This window comes from Echiichthys vipera (genome assembly GCF_963691815.1).
Source record: "Echiichthys vipera genome assembly, chromosome: 8".
Lineage (NCBI taxonomy): Eukaryota > Metazoa > Chordata > Actinopteri > Perciformes > Trachinidae > Echiichthys > Echiichthys vipera.
Genome location: NC_139833.1, coordinates 19,874,714 through 19,895,368, shown reverse-complemented (window position 1 = coordinate 19,895,368; position 20,655 = coordinate 19,874,714). Strand labels below are relative to the sequence as shown.

Below are 20,655 nucleotides of genomic sequence, written 5' to 3'. Positions count from 1 at the left end.
ACAGGACAGAGTGGTGGGATCTAAAATGACAGGAGAGTTAGTACATGGCAAGAGAAACCTTCTATGGGATTGCCCCTGAGTCCTCACGGTCTTGATCTTGCAAAAACAAGAAACACAGGGTGAATTTCAACCCTCAAAGGTAGGTACAGCATAACCAGCCAGACCCTTTATCCAGGGAGGTAGTGACGGAATAGTGCAGCACTGGGAAACAAAATAAGGCCAATAACTAAGATGTTATGCTTTGGGAATGTCCTCTATGTATGATATGTGTTAGAATATTCTCCAAAAATATATTTAATTGGCTTATTTGGGTTTTTTAAACTTGTTTTGGCAAAATACGGGGGATTCAATAATAGATTTTGAGGTTATAGGTTAACGTTTTTTTTTACAATGTAGCACAAACTGCAGTACACTTTACTACTATTCCATCCGTCCCCCTTTTTATTACTCAACAGGTATGGAGTAAAGTGAAGGGGGATTTGGCAATTTTATATCTGGTACATAGTGTAAACTGATGTAGTTTATATGAAGAGAGGGCTTCCAAGGGGGAAAAGAGAATAAAAAAGGCTGTCACCACTAGTGCAGGACTGCTTAAGTACAATGCTTTAGACAACATAATGATGCCTTTTAGTGGATACAATCTATTCAGGCAAACACAAGTCTAAATGATTAAACAGCTTGTGTAGATTCACACTTAACACCCTGTCCTCTAATTTCCACTGGGCTGGGTCCTGTGATCCCTCGTGGTCCCAGAGGAACACCCTACCCCCAGCGGTCTGTTGGCCCCACAGGGCAGGCCAGTGGTCTGTGTCCAGTGTTTGTGAAAGGGCCCAAGCTGCCCCACACCATGGCAAATGAGGCGCGTGACTCATCAGACCAAACATGGGATTAGCTGGTAATGATCTGGCAAATGGTTTTGAAATAATAATTATCTGCCCCTGTGCTGGACCTACACAAAGAGAGGGATAAAAGAAGGGTAGAATACATGAGAAGGCAATCGATGGCAAGAGGATAGGCATAGAATACAGCGCTATAGGAACAAACAAACTGCACTAGTTACATCACTGGCAGAGCATTTAGCCCCAATGTGTAAAATAGACTTTAAATAAAGACCCATATGGAACAAGCAATGTCTAACAATAATGGGATATAACTCAGAGTTGGCTCATCTGTGCTCATGTTGCTATGTTATGGAAGACAACAAAAAATCAATCAAATGCAACAAAGCCATGAAAAATGTTTCTGGCAATTGAATCTTTGTTGTTGATCTTTGCTGCCATCTGTAGGACGTTGTGTAGAAAAACATGTTGAACGGCATGCTGTTATAAATAAACCTTATTAATCCATGTGTTCATGCTTGCACCCCAGTGCCCCGCTTAGGCCACCTGAGTCAACTGAATATTGTGTTTAGCAGAAATCTAATGAGACAGCTTATGGACATTCAAATTCGTATCAAATACTAACATTGCTGCTGTCTGACTGTTTAATTGTGCATATAACTTTTTCACAGCAGCAAAAAGAACAGCTGTAATTCACAACAACAACAAAAACAACAACAACATAAATTGTATTCTAATTAGTTCCAGGGCCTTGGTATTATGTATTGTATTCTAGATCACTTATGGGGTTACTTCAGTGGCTTACTGGGGCACTTGGTGAAACACCAGTATTAAGTCAGTTTGGTTTTCAACATTCATTTGATATTCAAAATAAAAAACTATTATACACTTAAACCATTTCATTAAACTGTGTTAAACCAGCTGTTTAACACAGATAGTAATATCCCTCATGGATATTAGTCTTTATGTTGCACAAGAGGTTTTACATCCACAGATCAAAAGATAAGGAAGATTTGCAGAAAATCATAATAAATCCTTAAAATATATGAATAAACAAGCTAAAAACAAGCCTTGTAGTACATGACGGATATTACTATCTGTGTTGCACAGTTGGTTTGACAATTCAATGAAATGGTTTAAGAACATAATATTTTTTTTATTTTATATAACATTAAATGCATGTTGAATATCAAACTGACTTAATACTGATAAAAGAAACAGAGTAATCATTAATGTTATTATTCACAGTTGTGCTTTTACTGTAAGTAAAATCATCTGCCATGAAAAAGGTCTAATACTTTACTTCAGTTCATAAACATTGCATCAGCTCTGCTTGGTCTGAGGTGCACATGGACCTTTATTTTGAAGTCAGAGAACTCTTGTCCTTGAATCCTCTTAGCAGATTAGCCTTTCAAAAGCAAATCAATCACTTGCCCTGATAGAAGTCTCAGGTACACTGTATTACACCGTAAATAAATACTACATCAAAACTGTGTGAAATACCATGTTATCACAATGTCAGATGAAAACCAGAGAGATTCAGAAGGGGATGGCGATGATGACAGCGATAGTGGATCAAGCAGAGGAAGAAATGGTTCGTCGTTTACCGCTATATTGAATGGTTTAATTTCAGGTGGGTTATTAGCATTTATCGCGTCAATAATTAATTAAAAACATAGAAGTAGCCGCATTAATAACTACTGTTAAACTGTTCTCCATTTGTCTTGTGGCGCTAAGATTAGTGAGCCCGCATGTGCAATAGTGTACTGGAGCCTGGGGACTAGCACACCTAATGCAGCCATTATTAATGTTATTACATTAGTGCTACACCTTCTTTTGCCTGTCAAAATGTCTGCGTCATGAAAAGGGCCATATTCCTAGAGGAACTCGTATTACTTTCTTGCTCCTTCATGCCTTTGTAAATGCTGTTTCTTCAAGCAATGTGTGATACGAACAGTAGAGGGCAACGGAGGACCGTCGCAGTTCGATGACAGCGTTTGTTGACGTTGTCGTCAAATTGTGCGACACTTAACATTAGTGTTATGTAGTTTTTACACGGTGGTGGAACCACGAAGGAAGGAGTTCGCTCGAGATTAACCACTAACGTTAAACAGCGAGAAACCAATGTTTCAGCTTGTCAAATAGTATTAACAAGGAAAATATGGACTTTAATCGACATGTAATGTGACGATGTATATTAGCTGTTATTAGTTAGGAAGGTAGACACCACGTAATGTCTTCTTAGCCTACCGCAGTTAGCCATTCAGCTAACTAAAGCAGGATTGCTCAACACACTTTCAACAGAGATGTGTCACAACGCGGGAGGAACTTGTACAACTAACATCTAGCAGCCAGTGTTACTAAGTCACAGAAAGGTCGTTAATGAGTTAAACCGCCGTTGCTTAACGTTAAATAGGTTTTCTTCAGAACTGGGGCTGCCTCCCAAGCGTTCACAACATGCTGAACATCCCGACCCAGTCGTTCCCTGCGCCGTGTTCCCAGCAGCGGGTCGCTCCCTCCGGCCAGTCCGGGAGGAACAAGGTAAGACTAGACCATTTCACTGTTGTAAACATTAGAAACATACAGTATATCATATATTGCAAGTGCATGTGTCATTTTAAAAGTAGCAGCCACGACAATAAGTGGTATGTTATCTATATTATGTCGCCACGAATTGAAAATGACGATGCTGTGTCTTAAATTTGGTCCTAACATGGCACATCTCCTGAAGAGAATACATAACCAGGTTATCCTCTGTTAACTAAACAAATGCCCTTTCCCATTAGGTGGCATTGAAGCCTGGCCACAGTCTAATGGACTGGATTCGGTTCGCCAAGAGTGGAAAAGATCTGACAGGGTTCAGAGGGCGCCTCATAGATGTGACCCAGGAAGAGCTACAGAAACACAACACAAGAGACGACTGTTGGACCTGTATACGAGGTGAGCCTGCATGGTTGTCTGAAATAGGTCAGGGGCTGGTTCCCATGTAAGGGGGCAGTTAACTCTAACTAAAAATACATATCTTCCCTCTTACCTGTAGTGCTATTTATCAGATTGTTTTGGTGCGAGTTGCCGAGTGTTGGAGATACCGGCTTTAGATATGTCTGCCTTCTCTTGAATATAATGGACCTAGATGGCAGTTAATTGTGATGCTCAAAGTGCCATAGAATATTTGAAAATCACAACAGCAATGTCTCTTTCCAGAAAGCATGACTCCTGTTACTCAAGATAATCCACAGATCTGGTTGTGAGCAGTTTCATGTAGGAACTAACGTCTTTTTATTGAACTAACCCACCAACCGTATCACTGTGCAGAAGTTCCTTGTGGTCTGACATTTCTAGCTTGTGGAGATTAGTTCGTAGCTAACCCATACTGCTACCTCAACCAAGCTAGCTGATGAGCCGAGGAGTATGTCATTAATGTTTACAGTTCAAGTTGTGCCCTTCTCTGTGGAGATGCACTTGGCTTAAGTAGTTTTTTGGTGTGATAAAGAGTCGGCACAAGATCCCTGGTAACATCTAAAACTATTTCATTAGATCTCATTAGATATTTTTACTGTCAGCATTTGACATTTGGATCTGGGCTGTCATCAGTTTCTGTCAGCAGAGGGCACTAGATGGTGATATACTGTACATGAAGCTCTTTTTACTCTGGATGTTATCAGGTATGGTTTACAATGTGACCCCCTACATGGACTACCACCCTGGTGGAGAAGAGGAGCTGATGAAAGCAGCTGGGATAGATGGCACTGACCTATTTGACCAGGTATGGAAGGTGATGGAGAAAGAGCATCATTGTTTATATGCTTCTATTTTCACCGAAATAATGAAAAAGTTGTTTTATTTTTACATTTATAACTAAAAAATGAAGGACTGCACATTTATCAACTTGCTTAAAACAGTCCCAGAGTTCATTTTAAATATGCTATAATTATTTTGGATGTCTGAAATGGATGGCTAAATTCACAATGGTACACCCACCGACCTACAAGTGAAGAGACTAGTATTATTTGATACCAACAGCTTCTCTGCTAATGAGCTGCAGCGCTGCTCAGCAAGGTCACAATTTTGCCAGTTATTAGCAGCCATTCATTGTTTAAAATTCACAAGTTTATGAATTAAAATATCCACTTTAGGTATGTCTTTAATTTACCAGTAAAAACATTTTTTGAAACATTATTTCTAGTCTGCATTTGGTTCTGTTTTCATGTTGATCTTTTTCAAAATACATTTTATATATATAATTTTGTTGTGTCACAGCTGGGACAGAATTTGCTGCTGATAAAAATATATCATTCTTATCTGATAAAAACTGGTCCCTTGCCTGCTCTTTGTAACTCAGTAGAGCCAAACTAAAGGATGCCTGCCCAACCAGTGAGTAAAAGTTGTCCTGAAAAGACTCAGCAGGAGTGAAAACAAGCTCCGCGACCTTGAGACAGCCGGAACATATTTCGTTTTGGCTACCTTCTGAGCGCTGCAAGATTGGATGTAATTCTGTAAGCTCTTTAATGTGGGTATGAGTGACTTGATGGGTTTACATTTGTTGCTATGGTTGCTTGCATGTGTTTTTATATGCTATCTATTGTTTTTATGCATAGGTGCATCGTTGGGTGAACTATGAGTCCATGTTAAAAGAGTGCCTGGTGGGCAGGATGGCTACCAAGGCCACCACAGCTATTAAAGGTACACACACAAACAAACACATACACTATCACTGCATCTCGTATATGCTTGATATATATGGGTCCTGAGGCTGTTTGGTAAATTTTGTGCACAAAAATGTGATTAATAAATAACTGTTGTGTAGGATTGCTCATCTCAGACAAATGACCACAGCTTGATTTTCACAGAGTATTTAAAGGAGTGAATGTGACTGTCTGGAAATCTATCTAAAGAATTACAGAATGCCTTAATAGTGGTTGACATTCACTTCTGTTTTTCTTCTCAGCTATTATCTCTCCTACACCACCGACAGGACTCACCCCACCGATGTCATTGGCTCCTCCCTCAGACAAAGACTCTCGACCGCGGTATGAAAGAACATAGTACATCTAAAAACAAATATAATACAGACACATCAAAGTTTAATAAATGTTTACAATGACTGCATTATTTTCTTCTGTTGTTTGTGTAGGTACGACTGGTTCCAAACCGATGTGACTGTTCATCTGGTTGTTTATGCTAAAAGGAAGGTAATCATTCATCGACCATACACACATCATTGAGGCATCAAATAGGTTACTAAGCTGTGTTGTCATACAGTGGAAACTGCAAATTGAAAATGTCAGTAGGTTGTTGATTAGATATGGAGGGTGTCATAGCCTGGCTTCAGGCTAGACAAAGCAAGGGAGACCACACAGACTCTAACTAGTCAATTTTAATATCGTAATTTGAAGGATGATGTTACCAAATGTCTAAAGATAGCTAAAGGTGACAAATATATATGTATTGTTTTTTTCTGTCAGATCCCCAGCTCAGGCTGCACCATTGTTGACCTTGAGGCAGGTGTTCTACGAGTGGAAGTGCTGCTGGGGAAAATGTCCTATATGATACATTTACGTGAGTAGAGATGTGGCTGTCTACATTTTAATGTGCTGGCTTCTGCGTTAATGAAACACACTGAGGCACAGCACATATATTATACTTCTTTCTCTTTTCTTTGTTCCTGTAAAGCCCTTTGTAACTTCTGTTTTTGGAAAGTGGTATGCAGTACTGTTAGTGCCAGGGTTACCTACTGATTTAGAGGGTGGTCCTTTAATAAAGTACAATTTAATTCCTATAGTCATCTGCAGACAGCAGAACAAGTACTGTGTGTGTGTATAGAACTTTTCAATGAAATGTCATTGCTAGGCAACAGCCTTGGTCCTTGTTAACTTACTGTCAGCTGATGTCAACTAGAATACTTTTATAATGTTTATGTTTAGATCTTTGAAAAGTCTATAGAATGAAAATTAGTAGAGCCAGACCGAGAAATATACACCTCTATGAAGATCATTTCAGAGTTATGTGTCTTGCTCTTCATCACTGAACTCAGTCCTGGTTCCACATCTAAAAATGTGCTACAACAAAGACTTGTGGTCTCTACCTCCTCACAAAGGTTTTTCAAAAATGATAATGATCACATTATAAATTGTAACAGAGGACTAACTGTGTTGGAAACAAACATGATGTGAAATAGAAGAATCAAAGCACAAATATGTTTGTTTCTGTTTTGACAAACAGCAGGGGAAGTTGTTCATGTCTGTAATCATGTAGGAAATAGTTGTGGAAGTCAACACACATGAAAATCTGCAATAAGATCCTGCAGTTTGCTGAGTGTGAGGAAGTTTGAAAGATTCCTGTAATAAACAGCACCATTGCAAAACTTATGTTAAGTATGTTTTGAAACTAGCTTGTGGTTTTTTAGTACACTGCTTTATATCCTCCTTATAGAAAAGTGAAGAGGAACTCAGAAATCAGCTAAATTTCATTTGAATGTTGCATTTACTTTCAAAGTATGCTATAAAACAAGGTGCTGACACCAAATCACTAAACATAATTTGTGAGCAAGCATATGATTAGACATGGACACACTGCACAAGAAAACGCTGAGTTACACATTATTTTGATTGTAAAATATTTGAACTTTCATGCACTTTCAGGTCTAGCTGATGAAGTTGAGGGAAACGTTTCTGGTAAGACATCAGGTTTCGATAAATAAATAAAAAAACACTGTGTATATATATATATATGTGTGTGTATATATATATACATATATATACATATACATATATATATATATGTGTGTGTGTATATATATATATATATATATACATATAGATATATATAAATATCTGTATATATATATATATATATAGATATCTATATATATATAGATATATATATAGATATATAGATATCTATAGATATATATAGATATATATATAGATATATAGATATATAGATGGATAGATATCGGCCAAACAAAAATAAATTTCATGTTCTTATTCTTAAATTGTCATTCCTTCAACAGTCCACAATGCCTTCTCAGTGGGAAAGATCCAGGTCAGCATACGCAAACAGGCTAAAGGAAAATGGACAAGTCTTGGTCAACCAATGGAATTCCACAATACATTTCTACGCAAAAAAGACAGAGGTGAGATCCAAGATCAAAGAAATCAGTCCACTGGAATTTCTTTTACTACCCTTCACTTATTTGTAGCCTATTATTTGAATGTGAATACCATACTTTGTGTCACACTAACTAGTAGGGGTGGGTAAAGAAATTGATTCATGTAAATATCGTGATTCTTATCTTCTAAGATTCGAAATCGATTCATAACCACCAAAAAACGATTTTTACAAACTCTTTTTCCCATCTCACCGTGCACACTTTGCGGCTTCCATAGAACACCGTTGCAGCAAGCTACTGGCTAGTCAGTCACTGCTAATGCTAGCTCTTAGTTTGACTAAGAAAAATGCCAAATGGAGCAGCAAGTACTTCGGCAACTATGAATGCCCACTGCAGTCAAGTAGTGCGCCTGTATTCTGACATTTATGGTAAATGCATTGAAACTTCTAAGAGCTGACATGATGGGTAGACACTTTACTGTCATTCTTTCTCACTTTGCAGTAAAAAACTCTTACCTGCAGAGTGAGGGGGAAGTATTAACTTTACACGAGGACACCACGTGCGTGAAATACAACTCATCAAATTAATTTGAAAATGTATTTGTTGTGTCCACGTCCGGTTTAGAGTTTTCAGAATAAAGTGTTACACAACATGGCCCAAATACCAAATAAATATGGAGAAAGATTTATTACTAATATGACTTTGCAAAGGTACTCTGAAGGCTGTTTTTCTAAACCAATAACTGTTGTTGATTATTATAGTTGCAAGTTAAGCATGCACAAATTACTTTTGGTCATAGATTTACCTTTGTGTGTTTACATTATTACAATTTGTTGATACCTTTTTCAAAAAATAAAAAATAATCTTATGCTTTCATTTGCCACTGCATTTATTAACTCACAGATGACTGGATTAGATCCTGAAGCATGTACTTGTTCAAAAATCTATTTTGAAACAGGAAGAACCGAGAATCATATTGAATCGAATCGTGACCCCAAGAATCGGAATCAAATCAAATCAAATCAAAGCGTGAGACATCCAAAGATTCCCACGCCTACTAATTAGTAACTTAAAGGTTAAAACCAATACAGGCACACCTTTATGTGGGAAGAAATAATGATTATATTTTGTAGGCTCAACTCAACCAGTGCCACTTCCTCCTCCACATTCTGCATTTTATTTTTTTAATCAGATAGCACTGGATATTTGCTTGCTTTTTAGGAACCCATGAACAAGTCAACAATGTTAATAATGAGTCTACATCAACTGATATTTTTGCAGCTCTCCACTATCGGGAATGTGTGTTGGTGTCTAAAACTGAGGTGAACCATAACACCCATGTGTTCAGATTGCAACTTCCACGTGGGACTGTCATGCACGTGCCTGTTGGAAAACATGTCTACCTCAAAGCCCTCATTCAAGGTAAGTAACCTAGCGAACAGACTACACTGTACAGTGAACGTTGTCCTCTATGCTTAAGCAAAAACAGTTGTTTTGCAAACATTCATTGTTCGTAAAAAAGTTTTTGCCAAAATCTTAGTTTGAGAAATGCTTCATTTTATTTCATTTTTTTATGTTTTCAAGGTTAGGAATATGCTTTAATTCGAATATACTCCTTGGTGACTCTAATCTTGAAACTGTGCTGATTGTAGATATTTTCTGTGCTGCTGGGTTGAAGATGTGTGTGAAGCATCCATTTTTCACCAAAAAGTACATTTAATACCTATGATTAAATTCCTTCAAAATCTCTACTTTATATAGTATGTAAGTCTGGACAGTTTGGATGTTAATTGCTATAGGCACACAACAATACAATAGGATAAATAAATAAGACATTTTCTAATATATTATTTTTGGCAATTGCATTTACAGTAACAATTCAGATGTGATGATAAAGGCTTTGAGAGTCTGGAAATGTTTGGTTTAGGTATCTTGGAAGCGTTAGAAAATCTCTTAAAAAGCCGTACGAACCCCAAACATTTTTTCACTTAACCCACTAAAAGAAATATATACAATCGAAAGAAAAGGTGTATGCTGCTACCTTCAGTGGTGAGGCTGCAGTACACAAGATTCCAGCATGCCTGGCCAGAGCTTCTAGGGTCAAGAGAAAGGGAATTGTTAGTCTATCTATCTTCCAAGGTTCCCTTGTATATCAGTGAGTATCCCCAAAGCAATTTCAGTCAAAAGCAACTGAACATGGTTATTTGTCTAGGAAGACGTTTCACCTCTCATCCAAGAGGCTTCATCAGTTCATGTACGCATCTGACCAGGCTGGTCCAGACCAGTCCCAGCCTGCAGATAGACTGGTTTATTTTAGATGATGCGTACATGAACTGTTGAAGCCTCTTTGATGAGAGGTGAAACGTCTTCCTAGACAAATAACCAAATCCAGTTGCTTTTGACTGAAATTGCTTTGGGGATAACGATGACCTGGACAAATGAGAACATTCACAGGCTTATCAGTGAGTACATTTCCTCACCATCCCAAAACACTAAGATCGTTTTCACACCTGTTTGGTCCACTTTAAATGAATCCTGGTTAGGTTATGTGGATAGACCGGTTTATTTTAGATGATTGGAATTCTCAACCAATCTCTAGTGCTGACCAAACAAGCAAACTCTGGTATGCAAACATGGTTATCGGTTCGTTTGCAAGTGAAATCTGGTGCGGTTCATTTGAGGTGCAAATTGGACTAAACAAAAGGAGGTCTGAAGGTTATGGCCAGCGATGGTAGCGGTAGCTCCGGGTAGCTGAAGGGCTCGGCAGGCAACATTTGGGATTTTTGCACAACACTTTTATTATAATAAACATAAACCATACCAAGCCAGGTCTTCACAGCATCGTATACATACACACAAGAACAGAAGCCTTGGTTCCTACACCAACACATTACAAAAAAAAAGTACAGGGAGCCGTCACTTGTAGTGGAGAGCATAGGTGTATGTGCTCTTCTTCATTTCCAACACTATCCACTAAACCAAAGTTAGCCATCCTTGCTCCTGGAGAGCTACTGCCCTGCATGTTTTAGGTTTTTCCCTCCTCTACACACCTGATTAGAATGATTATCAAACCCCTGACGAGCTTCAGCTGCTTGATAACTAGCAGAATTAAAATCAGGTGTGTTGGGGAAAAACCTATAACATGCAGTAGCTCTCCAAGACCAGGGGTCACTATCCCTGCACTAAACAATGGAGGCACCACCTAGTGGCACAGTGCACAAATAACCATAACTTATTATGACCATACCTTGCTCGCTTGTGTAACAAGTTCAGCACATCGTAGTCTCTCGCTCTCATCAGGGCCAGTCCTCTCCGTTTGTGCTGTCTGACTCGTCTCATTTGAAGCATGAACTGCTCCACAGCAAAACCAGAAAACCCCAAGATGACATAAATGTGTTCATTATTACATCTGTCTTGCTAACAAGCGTGTTGCTAGATTACTGTACGTACGCAGCTGTATCAACAGCGTGGCGTTACAGTGTTTGGTTCACTAAAAAAAAAAATCGAATTTGAAAGAAAACCAAACTAAATGAAAAATGAAACAATGTTGCAACTGCACCCTGTTCTGTTAAGAAGACAGTTCCATGGCTGCTTCTTTCAGCAGCCTGCTTTAAGGTCCATCCAGAAATGTCTACTGTTCCCATCTCTCTGCGACAGATTAGCCTTCAAATCCTTGCCACTTAAGCATATGTGCTTCCCCTTCCCTTGGCACTGTGCGCTTCAGAGAAAACAGTACAATCTCTGACCACAACATCAAATTGGCCTCTAAATTTGAAGTGTTTACTGGGCTGTTGCATTTTGATAACATGATTATTATATTGTTTGTTTCAAATCTATATAGTGACAAGATTCTCATGTAGAGATTCTGTGGTTCACATTTATTTAAATGTAATTAGTGTGAAATTACATGACTTTACAATTTATGATACACTACCATTCAAAGGTTTGGGATCTCCTGCCACGAAAGCTTGATTCGGTACAGTCAGATGGCTAAGAGGACTGCTCTAAATATTTGTATGGTCTTTCATACTTTTAGGTTGTAGAAAGTCCTCTTTACAAATAGATGTTATTTTGTACGAGAGGTTTGTTTTGTACATGGAGAACAAAACACTGTACAATGGTTCAACCAGACTAACTATTGGAAGGAAACGAAGAGACAAAGATAACCCATAGCAACAGTTGAATAAAAACAGAAGAAATCACCAGTCATTGGTAAATGAAACAGGAAACTTAGCATCAACATGTGTGCAGATCTAAATAGGAACAGGTTCCTGTTTCAGTGTCAAGTGCACAATTATGTCTAACAAGCTGAAATGAACAGGTGTGTTGCTTTAGCAAAGCTTCTCTTCCAACTTAGAAATAGAAGGTTAGTTTATGGTTAGCACTATTTAAATTTGATCATATATCAGCTGAGCATACTATACATTCACAGTTTAACCCTTATCAGTCTAACCACTGTGTGTGTGCGTGTGCGTGCGTGTGTGTGTGTGTGTGTGTGTGTGTGTGTGTGTGTCATAAGGCGGCATCAAACAGTGTAAAGCAAGTCTTTAATGTACAGATGCATGGAAGTATTATTAATGCACTGACAGATGAGGACTGCAATTTCTCAGAAGGAACAGAGTGGAATTAACCAGATACTTCATAATGTACAGTATATCATAATAAGTTTTATTTCATCATTACTTTTGTCGATATCCAGACACGGGGGTAGTGAGGCCATACACTCCAGTAGATCAGAACCTGGAAGCAGCTTCCCACCACTCCGCACAGGAATCTGACATCTACCTCATGATCAAAGTTTACCCTGATGGAGTGTTAACCCCACATCTCAACAGCCTGCACATTGGTAAGTCACACTGTGTCATGCAAGGAAAGAAGATAATGTGGTATAGAGACGGTAAAAATGCATGCGCTTGAAAACTCAGGTTAGCACTACTTCTTCATCAAGTTTCGCACACAATCTGTGTTATTAGTAAGGCAGCATAATGGAGTCAGTGTCTGTGACTCCCATCCACCTGCATTCTCAATAAATCAATATTCCTTATTAAAGAATATTGAATTAAAAACTTGTTGAGATTAAAAACCTCTTTGCCAAGAGGGACCTGGCAGCACAAAAGCAGCATGGTTACACACAAAACCCAAATAAAATACGATCACACAATTACAATTGAGAAAGTGGGATTACAAGATTACACAGTGACATGACAGGATCCGATTGAGTTTATTTCTCGTTTTTTTTAGAATTGTCTTGAACTCCCCCAAAGTTACGAGATGTGACTTTTTCAAGTCCTTCTGCACATCGTTCCAGGTAGACGGGCAGAAAATGTTTTGACTCTCAGGACCTGCATCTTTATGATGTCCTGAGATCGCAGGCGATATCTTCTGAGGTTTCTACATGTGTAAACACAAATATGTAGGTAGAAGTCCAGGAATAGATTTGTAAATAAAAGTCAGCGGGATTGACGCTGGCAGTATGCGACTTGTCTTGTGCATGTTGGATCGTCGAATAGCTTCAGAAATTCCCATCCGCCCACACCTTTCATCCATGGGTTTAGATGGATGGGATGCTTTACCCAGTTGTGCGGGGTTGAGAAAGGAGCCAGGGTTTGAACTTCTTCGTTTTTTATATTCTTTAACACACTTGTTTCACTTTTTATGTGAACAACAAAGTGTAACAAGTTGAATGTCTTCCAGGAGAGACATTCTCACCATATTTAAACAATATTGTTTCTCCCCCCTCAATATGGCAGACAGCTTTTCACTCACTCACATTTTGGATTTGTTGTACAATCCACTTCTTTTCTAGCATAACTGAACTAAACCCTGAAAGAGAGCTCTGTTGGTGGTTAAGTGTTAATAATAATGTGTAATTTTTCTTTATTTGTATATCATACACATTCAGCATCCTACCTATTTTTGTGGTTTACCCAGTGTGGAATACACTAAATACACCTGCAACAGCTCTTTCGAGGTGGAGAATTTCACATGCAAAATTGTGTCCTTATCATAAAAGGAGAGAGACACTCATTGGTGCTGCCACACACAGTGTACAACAGACAAGGCAAAACACGACACACAAAGGATTAAGTAAATCTGGCAGTGGGAGAGAGGCACATTCTTACTTGTGGTCTGTTGGTGCACTTTGTTCCCATGGTTTCTGACAACAGACACTGGCCTCCAGTGGCCATTTTTTTTGGTGAATTTCAGAATTTGGATTCAATTGTGGAAACGTCATAGGCTACAATAGTAAGAAAGAAAGAGCAAAATAAGAGCATACCTTTATTAGTCCCTAGAGGAGGAATTCAATTTTTTCATTCAGTTTTTATTTTACACATCAAACACAGGCCTGAAAATACACGCATGCATTAATGTAGAGACATCAGAGCGAGGGGGCTAGATTTCTTGTAGGGTGTCAGGGTCATAAAGGCTGTAGTAAGTAAGTAGTTTAATACAAAGTAAAAAAAAGTTCCCTTCAGGTGGAAATTAGCCTATCTGAGCACCAGGAGAACCTGCTTTGTGCTTCAATTATTGTAAGATGGAGGTAGTTGTATTCATTGTTTTTCTTCCTGATATTATAGCGGTTAAGTAAATACTTATCATTACAATTTCGGCTGTCACTTGTTTATGGTATGCAGTGGTTTACCTGAACACATCTTGTGTAGAGAGAGAGGAAATTCTGAAGCTGCCACTGATATGGTATTGTGTTACTTTCACTATGCAGCCTGGGTAGACATTATGTTACCTGCATCTGCCTATCGTTCTTACTTTTTTCCAACTTTAAACAGTTGAAAAATTAGTAAAATATTTTTTTATCTTTCAGTAGGTTTCTGCTGCTGAAGGAAACAGCACTCTTAGTTAAACCACTTACACCGAACAGAGTTTCCATTTAATAGAGTCATAAACATGCCTAATGCTCTGCCTTTTCAAATACCTTAATTATATGAATTCTATGGACATTTATTTTACATTAGCACTCTCATGGAGATGTTAAATTCATATGTGCACCATCAGAAGCTATTGAGGGCTAGTTTTAGGAGTCAAGTGGGAATAGGTTTGCAGTGATATACCGGTATACTTTGGTATGAAATATAATATAATGTACATTTGCTGTCTTCATTCCTGTAAGGGTCATTCTAAGTGGTAATAATAATAATTATAATTGTGATATATTCTGAGGCGTGAGCTATTGTATTATTTACATTTTTTGGTTCACTAATTGTTGTTTCTCTCTAGGTGACTGTATATCTGTTAGTGGTCCTGAGGGTACCTTCAGTCTCCGCCCTCTTCGTGATGTCACATACCTCTACTTATTAGCAGCAGGCACAGGGTTCACGCCTATGGCTCGCCTCATCCAAATGGCCCTACAGGACGTTGACACCATCAGGTGGGAACTATCAGATGACTAGGGGCCTGGTCAGAGACGACCTGGAGAGTTTTTAAAAGAATTTCATCCTTAGTTATGTGTTTATTGTTATCCGTTTATGTAGTAAATTATTTTTATTCTCTTTCACTATATGTCCTCTATCCTTAAACACTGAAAATCCCTTTCCGATATACAATATACCCATTAATGTTGGAAATTTAACATGTCTGAATAAACACGCTGGGCTCAATGATCATCTTATTAGGTCGTACATAGTAACATATCTGTATCACGACCACAGAAGCACAAGGGTAAACATGCAGGGAGAGAGAAACGTCCCGTACCGCCTTCTGAGATCATTGTTATAACTTTAATATCTCAGTCTTCATCTCTTTCGCGCAAGAAAATAAACTATAAAACAGTGTGAAAGTGCTAATTTTCTTGTCTTGTTGCAGAAATTTGTTTTAGTAATGTTTCTCTGGGTTTAAATCAGACATTTAAGAATTGAAAATATTGTATGACTGAGAAATATTTTTGTTGTTTGAAAAAAAAAAAAAAAAGACTCTTTGTCCTCTGCCGTACCAACCTTTCACATTCACAGTGCAATGCGAAAACATCCACAGTGTGTTCCATTTTACTCTTTGCATCATTGATCTTCCAAGGACTCATAATCCAAAAATTGTTTGTGTGTCCTCAGCGAAACCAAGCTGCTCTTCTTTAACCGGCGAGAGGAGGACATTCTGTGGCGCTCTAAGCTGGATGAACTGGCTGCTAATAGTGAACGGTACTGTAGATGTCTGTTTATAGCTTCATACTGTTTGTCTTTATCACAACCCAGCCTGCAAATGTTATTACTTTAAATACAAAATTAAATATATTGGGTTATGGATTGTGTAAGTGCTTCACCTAAGTTGACTGCGTTGGACTGTTGGCCTGTTGGCTGAGGGTTAAGTGGGTTGAATAACACACTCAACTGTCCTGCTGTTTTCACAGATATGTGAACTAACCACCGACACTTCCCTCCGTCACAGACTCGCTGCAGAATGAATATAGGGGGAATCACTGGAATAGATACTTGTACTTAGATACTTGAAGCATCTTCAGTAAGCATAGGCTCACATGAAGATTCAGGATCCCCTGGACTTTAGATGCAGGTAGTAGAGGAGTATTAGGCGTCGCTTAATCTCCCTGACATGAAGGTCAAGGGGACGGAGGGAGGTAGGTCGCACAATATTAGGTCTTAAAAAATCAATGGCAGAATTTCAGATATTTAAAAAAACAACATCCAGGGACTGATTAGCTCTATGAAAGCAAGCAGTAGGATTATTGGTCTGATAAGGTGACTTCAGGATTGTGAATGTGGAGACTTTGACATTGATAACAATGGGAAGAGATATCATGAATGTAATAAAAAACAACTTGACTATTGAACTCCTGTAAAGCTTCAAAATAAAAAAAAATTCTGTATAGTGTGCAGTACATCAGAATAGACAATGCTGAGGGATCTTAAACTTAAGCTTAAAAATAGAACATCCAGATCCAAATTGAGAAAGTGACTTTGTGCCTTTTATAGAAAACATGACATGTGTCAATAATGGTTTAAAATTTGACAAACTGGGGTCTTTGTACATGTTCGGAATGTGTGTTTGTGTGTGTCAGGTTTCAGGTGGAGTACGTCCTCTCTGATCCCTGTGAAAACTGGACCGGCAGGAAGGGTCGTGTTGATGATTCCGTGCTCAAGGATTTCCTCAACAGGCCAGAAGGGTCCAAATGCTATGTGTGTGTGTGCGGTCCCACTGCCTTCACAGAGCTAACAATAGGGTGTGTAATATAATCATTATTGTATAGACTGTATCTCGCTATCCTAGTGCTCTAAGGAAATAGTGCACCTTAACACATTTTTTCCCTTTACTACAATTTAGGTCTTATGTTCAAAGGTTTGGAAACCATCAGTTATGACAATATTGTACTCAACAAAGATTGGCGTCACTACAAAAAAGTCGGACAGAGTAAGAACACAAGCAGTTATTACAACCTGTCTGATCAGGCTGTAAACAAATAAACAGTATATCCAAATTATATAAATATCAGATTTTCAGTCAGTGTCTCTCACGTGATACTGCAACACTGGTTGTGGCTCTTCCGGATAGGTTTGGCTAAGATGGAAGTTTGTTTAAATTCTGTCTCCTCATCTGACTGTTTCTTAACTTCTTAACAGGGATATCATCGTGTTCCCAGAACTCAGCAATTCACTTGGCCTGTACATTGGTAAAATTACTCAGTGTCAAAAAAACACCCACGTTTTTATAAATCCGAATCATCGATTATTATAGACAGTAGGAGTGGTGATTTGGTCACTAAAAATCCTACATTTAAAAAAAAAAAAGATGGTATTTATGTCCCAGCCCTAAATACACACCTTTCACAAGACAAACGCTATTGAGAATTTGAAACACTGTAGACCTCAGACTGCAATGTATCAACTTTGTCTCTTTGCACTCAGCATTTTCTTGCCATGTCCTCCTTTCAGGTTATTGAAGCAGCAGGGCTTCAGTGAAGAGGAGCTCCACGCCTTCCAGGGCTGATGAGCATTGCCCTCGATGCAACTCCACCCTGCAAAGACTGTGCCTGTGAGGGAGAGAGCATGTGCGGGAGAGAGTCAATTTTAATTTATAAACTTGGATTTGTGAGTGAAATGAGTCGAATATTTCTGTATTTCTATGCACCAAGGATCTGATGATGCTGGCAGCAGGCAAAACACCCCAGGCATTGATTGGCTGTAAAGACAAACACAGTGCAGTGAGATTCTTATGATTCTGGACAGTTTGGTCAGTGTCTGAATCAAGGTTAATAGAGTTTGTGAATACTAGTAAAGTTTACCAACATTGTAAAGGTTTGTACCATAAAAAGCAGTAAAATGTACTGATACACAGAGACTTTAATCAGTTGTTAACTGATGGAGTATATGCAATATATAAATATAATTGATGTGATCTTTGAAGTGTGTATCAGATGATCTTCTGAAGTTATAACTAATAAGTTATATAAGTTAAAAAGATATACATTTTTTTAAAGGTTAATCTCCAATTCATTAATACTAGGGCAATTTTCATTATTGCTTCTGCTTGGAGTCTTGACTCACCCAAGTTTAATTTTGAGTCAAGTTACACTGAACAGGTCGCTCTGACACAAAAAAAAATACCTGAGTTTCTATTTAATAGAGTCATTAACATGCCGACTGCTAGGCCCTTTGCCTTTTCAAATACCCAATTATGAGCTCTAATGACTTTAATTTTCCATTAGTGCTCTGATGGAGATGTTGCCTAATAATAATATCTTGCTTCTTCATATGCACTCCGTCAGAAAGTATTATGGCCTAGTTTTAGGAGTGGGAATATGGTTGACCGTTACAAAAATAGTGGATTTGTTTGACTTTATTAAAGGGTAAATACACACAGGCTAAAACCTGCTTCTGCTGCCTTATTTACATTGAACCTTGTCAAATGAGCACTCTAAATCCTCCTGACCTGTATCATAAAAACCTAGTTTAAGAGAACCTGGCATCTCCCCTCTGGTTAAGAAAGCTCAGAAAAGCTGTTATTTCTTAAGGGAACTTAACTTAAAATTTGCCTGCCAAGCTTTTGTCAACTTCGAAGATCATTGGTTCCCATCTACCGAGCATCACTGATATCGGTTAGGGGAAGGGCCGGTTTAGAGCCCAACGGATATAGAAAAGACAATACCTAACCAAGCCACCGCCTGTTTACCCTGCTGCCATCTGGCAAGTGATTTCGAACTATCTGCTGTTTTACCAAGAGACTACAGAGCAGCTTTTTTCCTCAGACTGAGACTCCTCAACTCTGTACTCCACTGTAAAACATTGTTTTGTTTTTTCTTTTGTTGCAACCTTGTGTTGTAAAATGAAAATAAATTAACCTTGAAATGTTGCAGTGATTCTGAGTACGCTTTATAGTGCACTGTTACACGTCATCAGTGATGTAACCTGGGTTAAGTCCTCCTACTCAGAAGCCTCCGATATGGTCCTAATGCTTCCTCTGTGCAGCGTCCGCAATGCATTACTACACTTCAGAATGAGCGGCTGCCAAAACATTCTACCTCTATGGCTATAGAGTAAGCCCTATATCCTGTGCACCTCCGATCTTGGCAGGGCACAGTCATTTCTAAGACAACCACCTGTCTTGAGGCTTTTGCTAAACCACAGGTAAAAGATACAAGTGTGTGCAAGAAAGTGTTCAGCAGCACATTCTCCCACATTTGAAAAGGAAGAAGGCCCTGACCAGTGCACAGAATCTGTGGTCACATGGAAAACATTACTTCAACTGAATTGAAATAATTCTGATAGAGATTCTAACCTGTTGGATGTTAATTGAGGCGATCAGATAAGATGTGTGTTGCCAGGGGCATTTCTAGGTTTCTGAAACATCCGAGGCTTAGCCCAGAGAGAAATAGAAAATTTGCGCTTATTGCCCACAGCAACTTTCTGTGTATGCTTTATTGCGCTTGCAACGTTTTTCAGAATGTTTTATTGGACATGCAAAAAAATTTCATACGGCTTAACCTAAATTTTAAAAAATGCAGTTTATTATAGCTTTAAATAACTACCTGGCTGCTGTGCTGTCAGTTCCCTTTAAGTTATTTCAGAGTAAAATGAATACAAGTGAGACAGTGAGTGATGTTTGTAAACTGTTTATTATTCCCATTACCCTTTTGGCTACCAACCACCTTTGGAACAAAAAACAATGAAATCCTTCTGTGTGACATATTGTTGTCGTTGCAGGTCCCAGGGGGTTGGTATTCCACAGCAGCAACTTTATAATCTCTATTGTTCACAGAAATAAATGAGTCAGTACAATTCAGCAGCCGGTCTCATTCTCTGTTGTCATGGTAATCAATTATTAACATACATATTTATGTTATTCCTTTATTTTAATATCATACAGTTTTACCCCTTTCATGTACAAAGCAGTCATGTAGACTACAGAAGGAAATAATAAAAATAGCAGCAGGTGTTCTAGTATAGCTCTGGTAACGTTAGCTAGCTAAGTTAGCTAGAATTCTAACTGCAGACAAAGTTCATGATATACATTTACATTAAATTATACTTACATTATATACATTTACCATAAGTCTCATCTCATCTTCATCCGCTTATTCGGGGTCGGGTCGCGGGGGCAGCAGCTTTAGCAGGGGACCCCAAACTTCCCTTTCCCGGGCCACATTAACCAGCTCTAACTGGGGGATCCCGAGGCGTTCCCAGGCCAGTGTGGAGATCTAATCTCTCCACCTAGTCCTGGGTCTTCCCCGAGGCCTCCTCCCAGCTG

General features: G+C 38.6%; 1 protein-coding gene across 1 annotated transcript; it reads left to right on the top strand.

The window, feature by feature from the left end:
• The first annotated feature begins 2,909 nt into the window (after positions 1-2,909).
• Positions 2,910-19,260, top strand: cyb5r4 (cytochrome b5 reductase 4). Its single transcript, XM_083917873.1, has 15 exons — positions 2,910-3,380; positions 3,626-3,779; positions 4,505-4,605; positions 5,438-5,522; positions 5,788-5,869; positions 5,974-6,031; positions 6,305-6,398; positions 7,481-7,513; positions 7,852-7,974; positions 9,232-9,372; positions 12,650-12,796; positions 15,184-15,334; positions 16,011-16,097; positions 16,973-17,134; positions 17,844-19,260. Exons 1-15 carry the CDS (start codon positions 3,297-3,299, stop codon positions 17,896-17,898), a joined length of 1,557 nt encoding a protein of 518 aa, XP_083773999.1. The 5' UTR covers positions 2,910-3,296; the 3' UTR covers positions 17,899-19,260.
• Positions 19,261-20,655: the final 1,395 nt, after the last annotated feature.

Excerpts from the sequence above, each read along its gene's own strand:
- cyb5r4 (XM_083917873.1), top strand. The coding sequence starts at position 3,297 with ATGCTGAACATCCCGACCCAGTCGTTCCCTGCGCCGTGTTCCCAGCAG. Across the intron at positions 7,975-9,231 it reads TCTACGCAAAAAAGACAGAG|CTCTCCACTATCGGGAATGT; the intron begins GTGAGATCCAAG and ends ATATTTTTGCAG. Across the intron at positions 15,335-16,010 it reads CAGGACGTTGACACCATCAG|CGAAACCAAGCTGCTCTTCT; the intron begins GTGGGAACTATC and ends GTGTGTCCTCAG.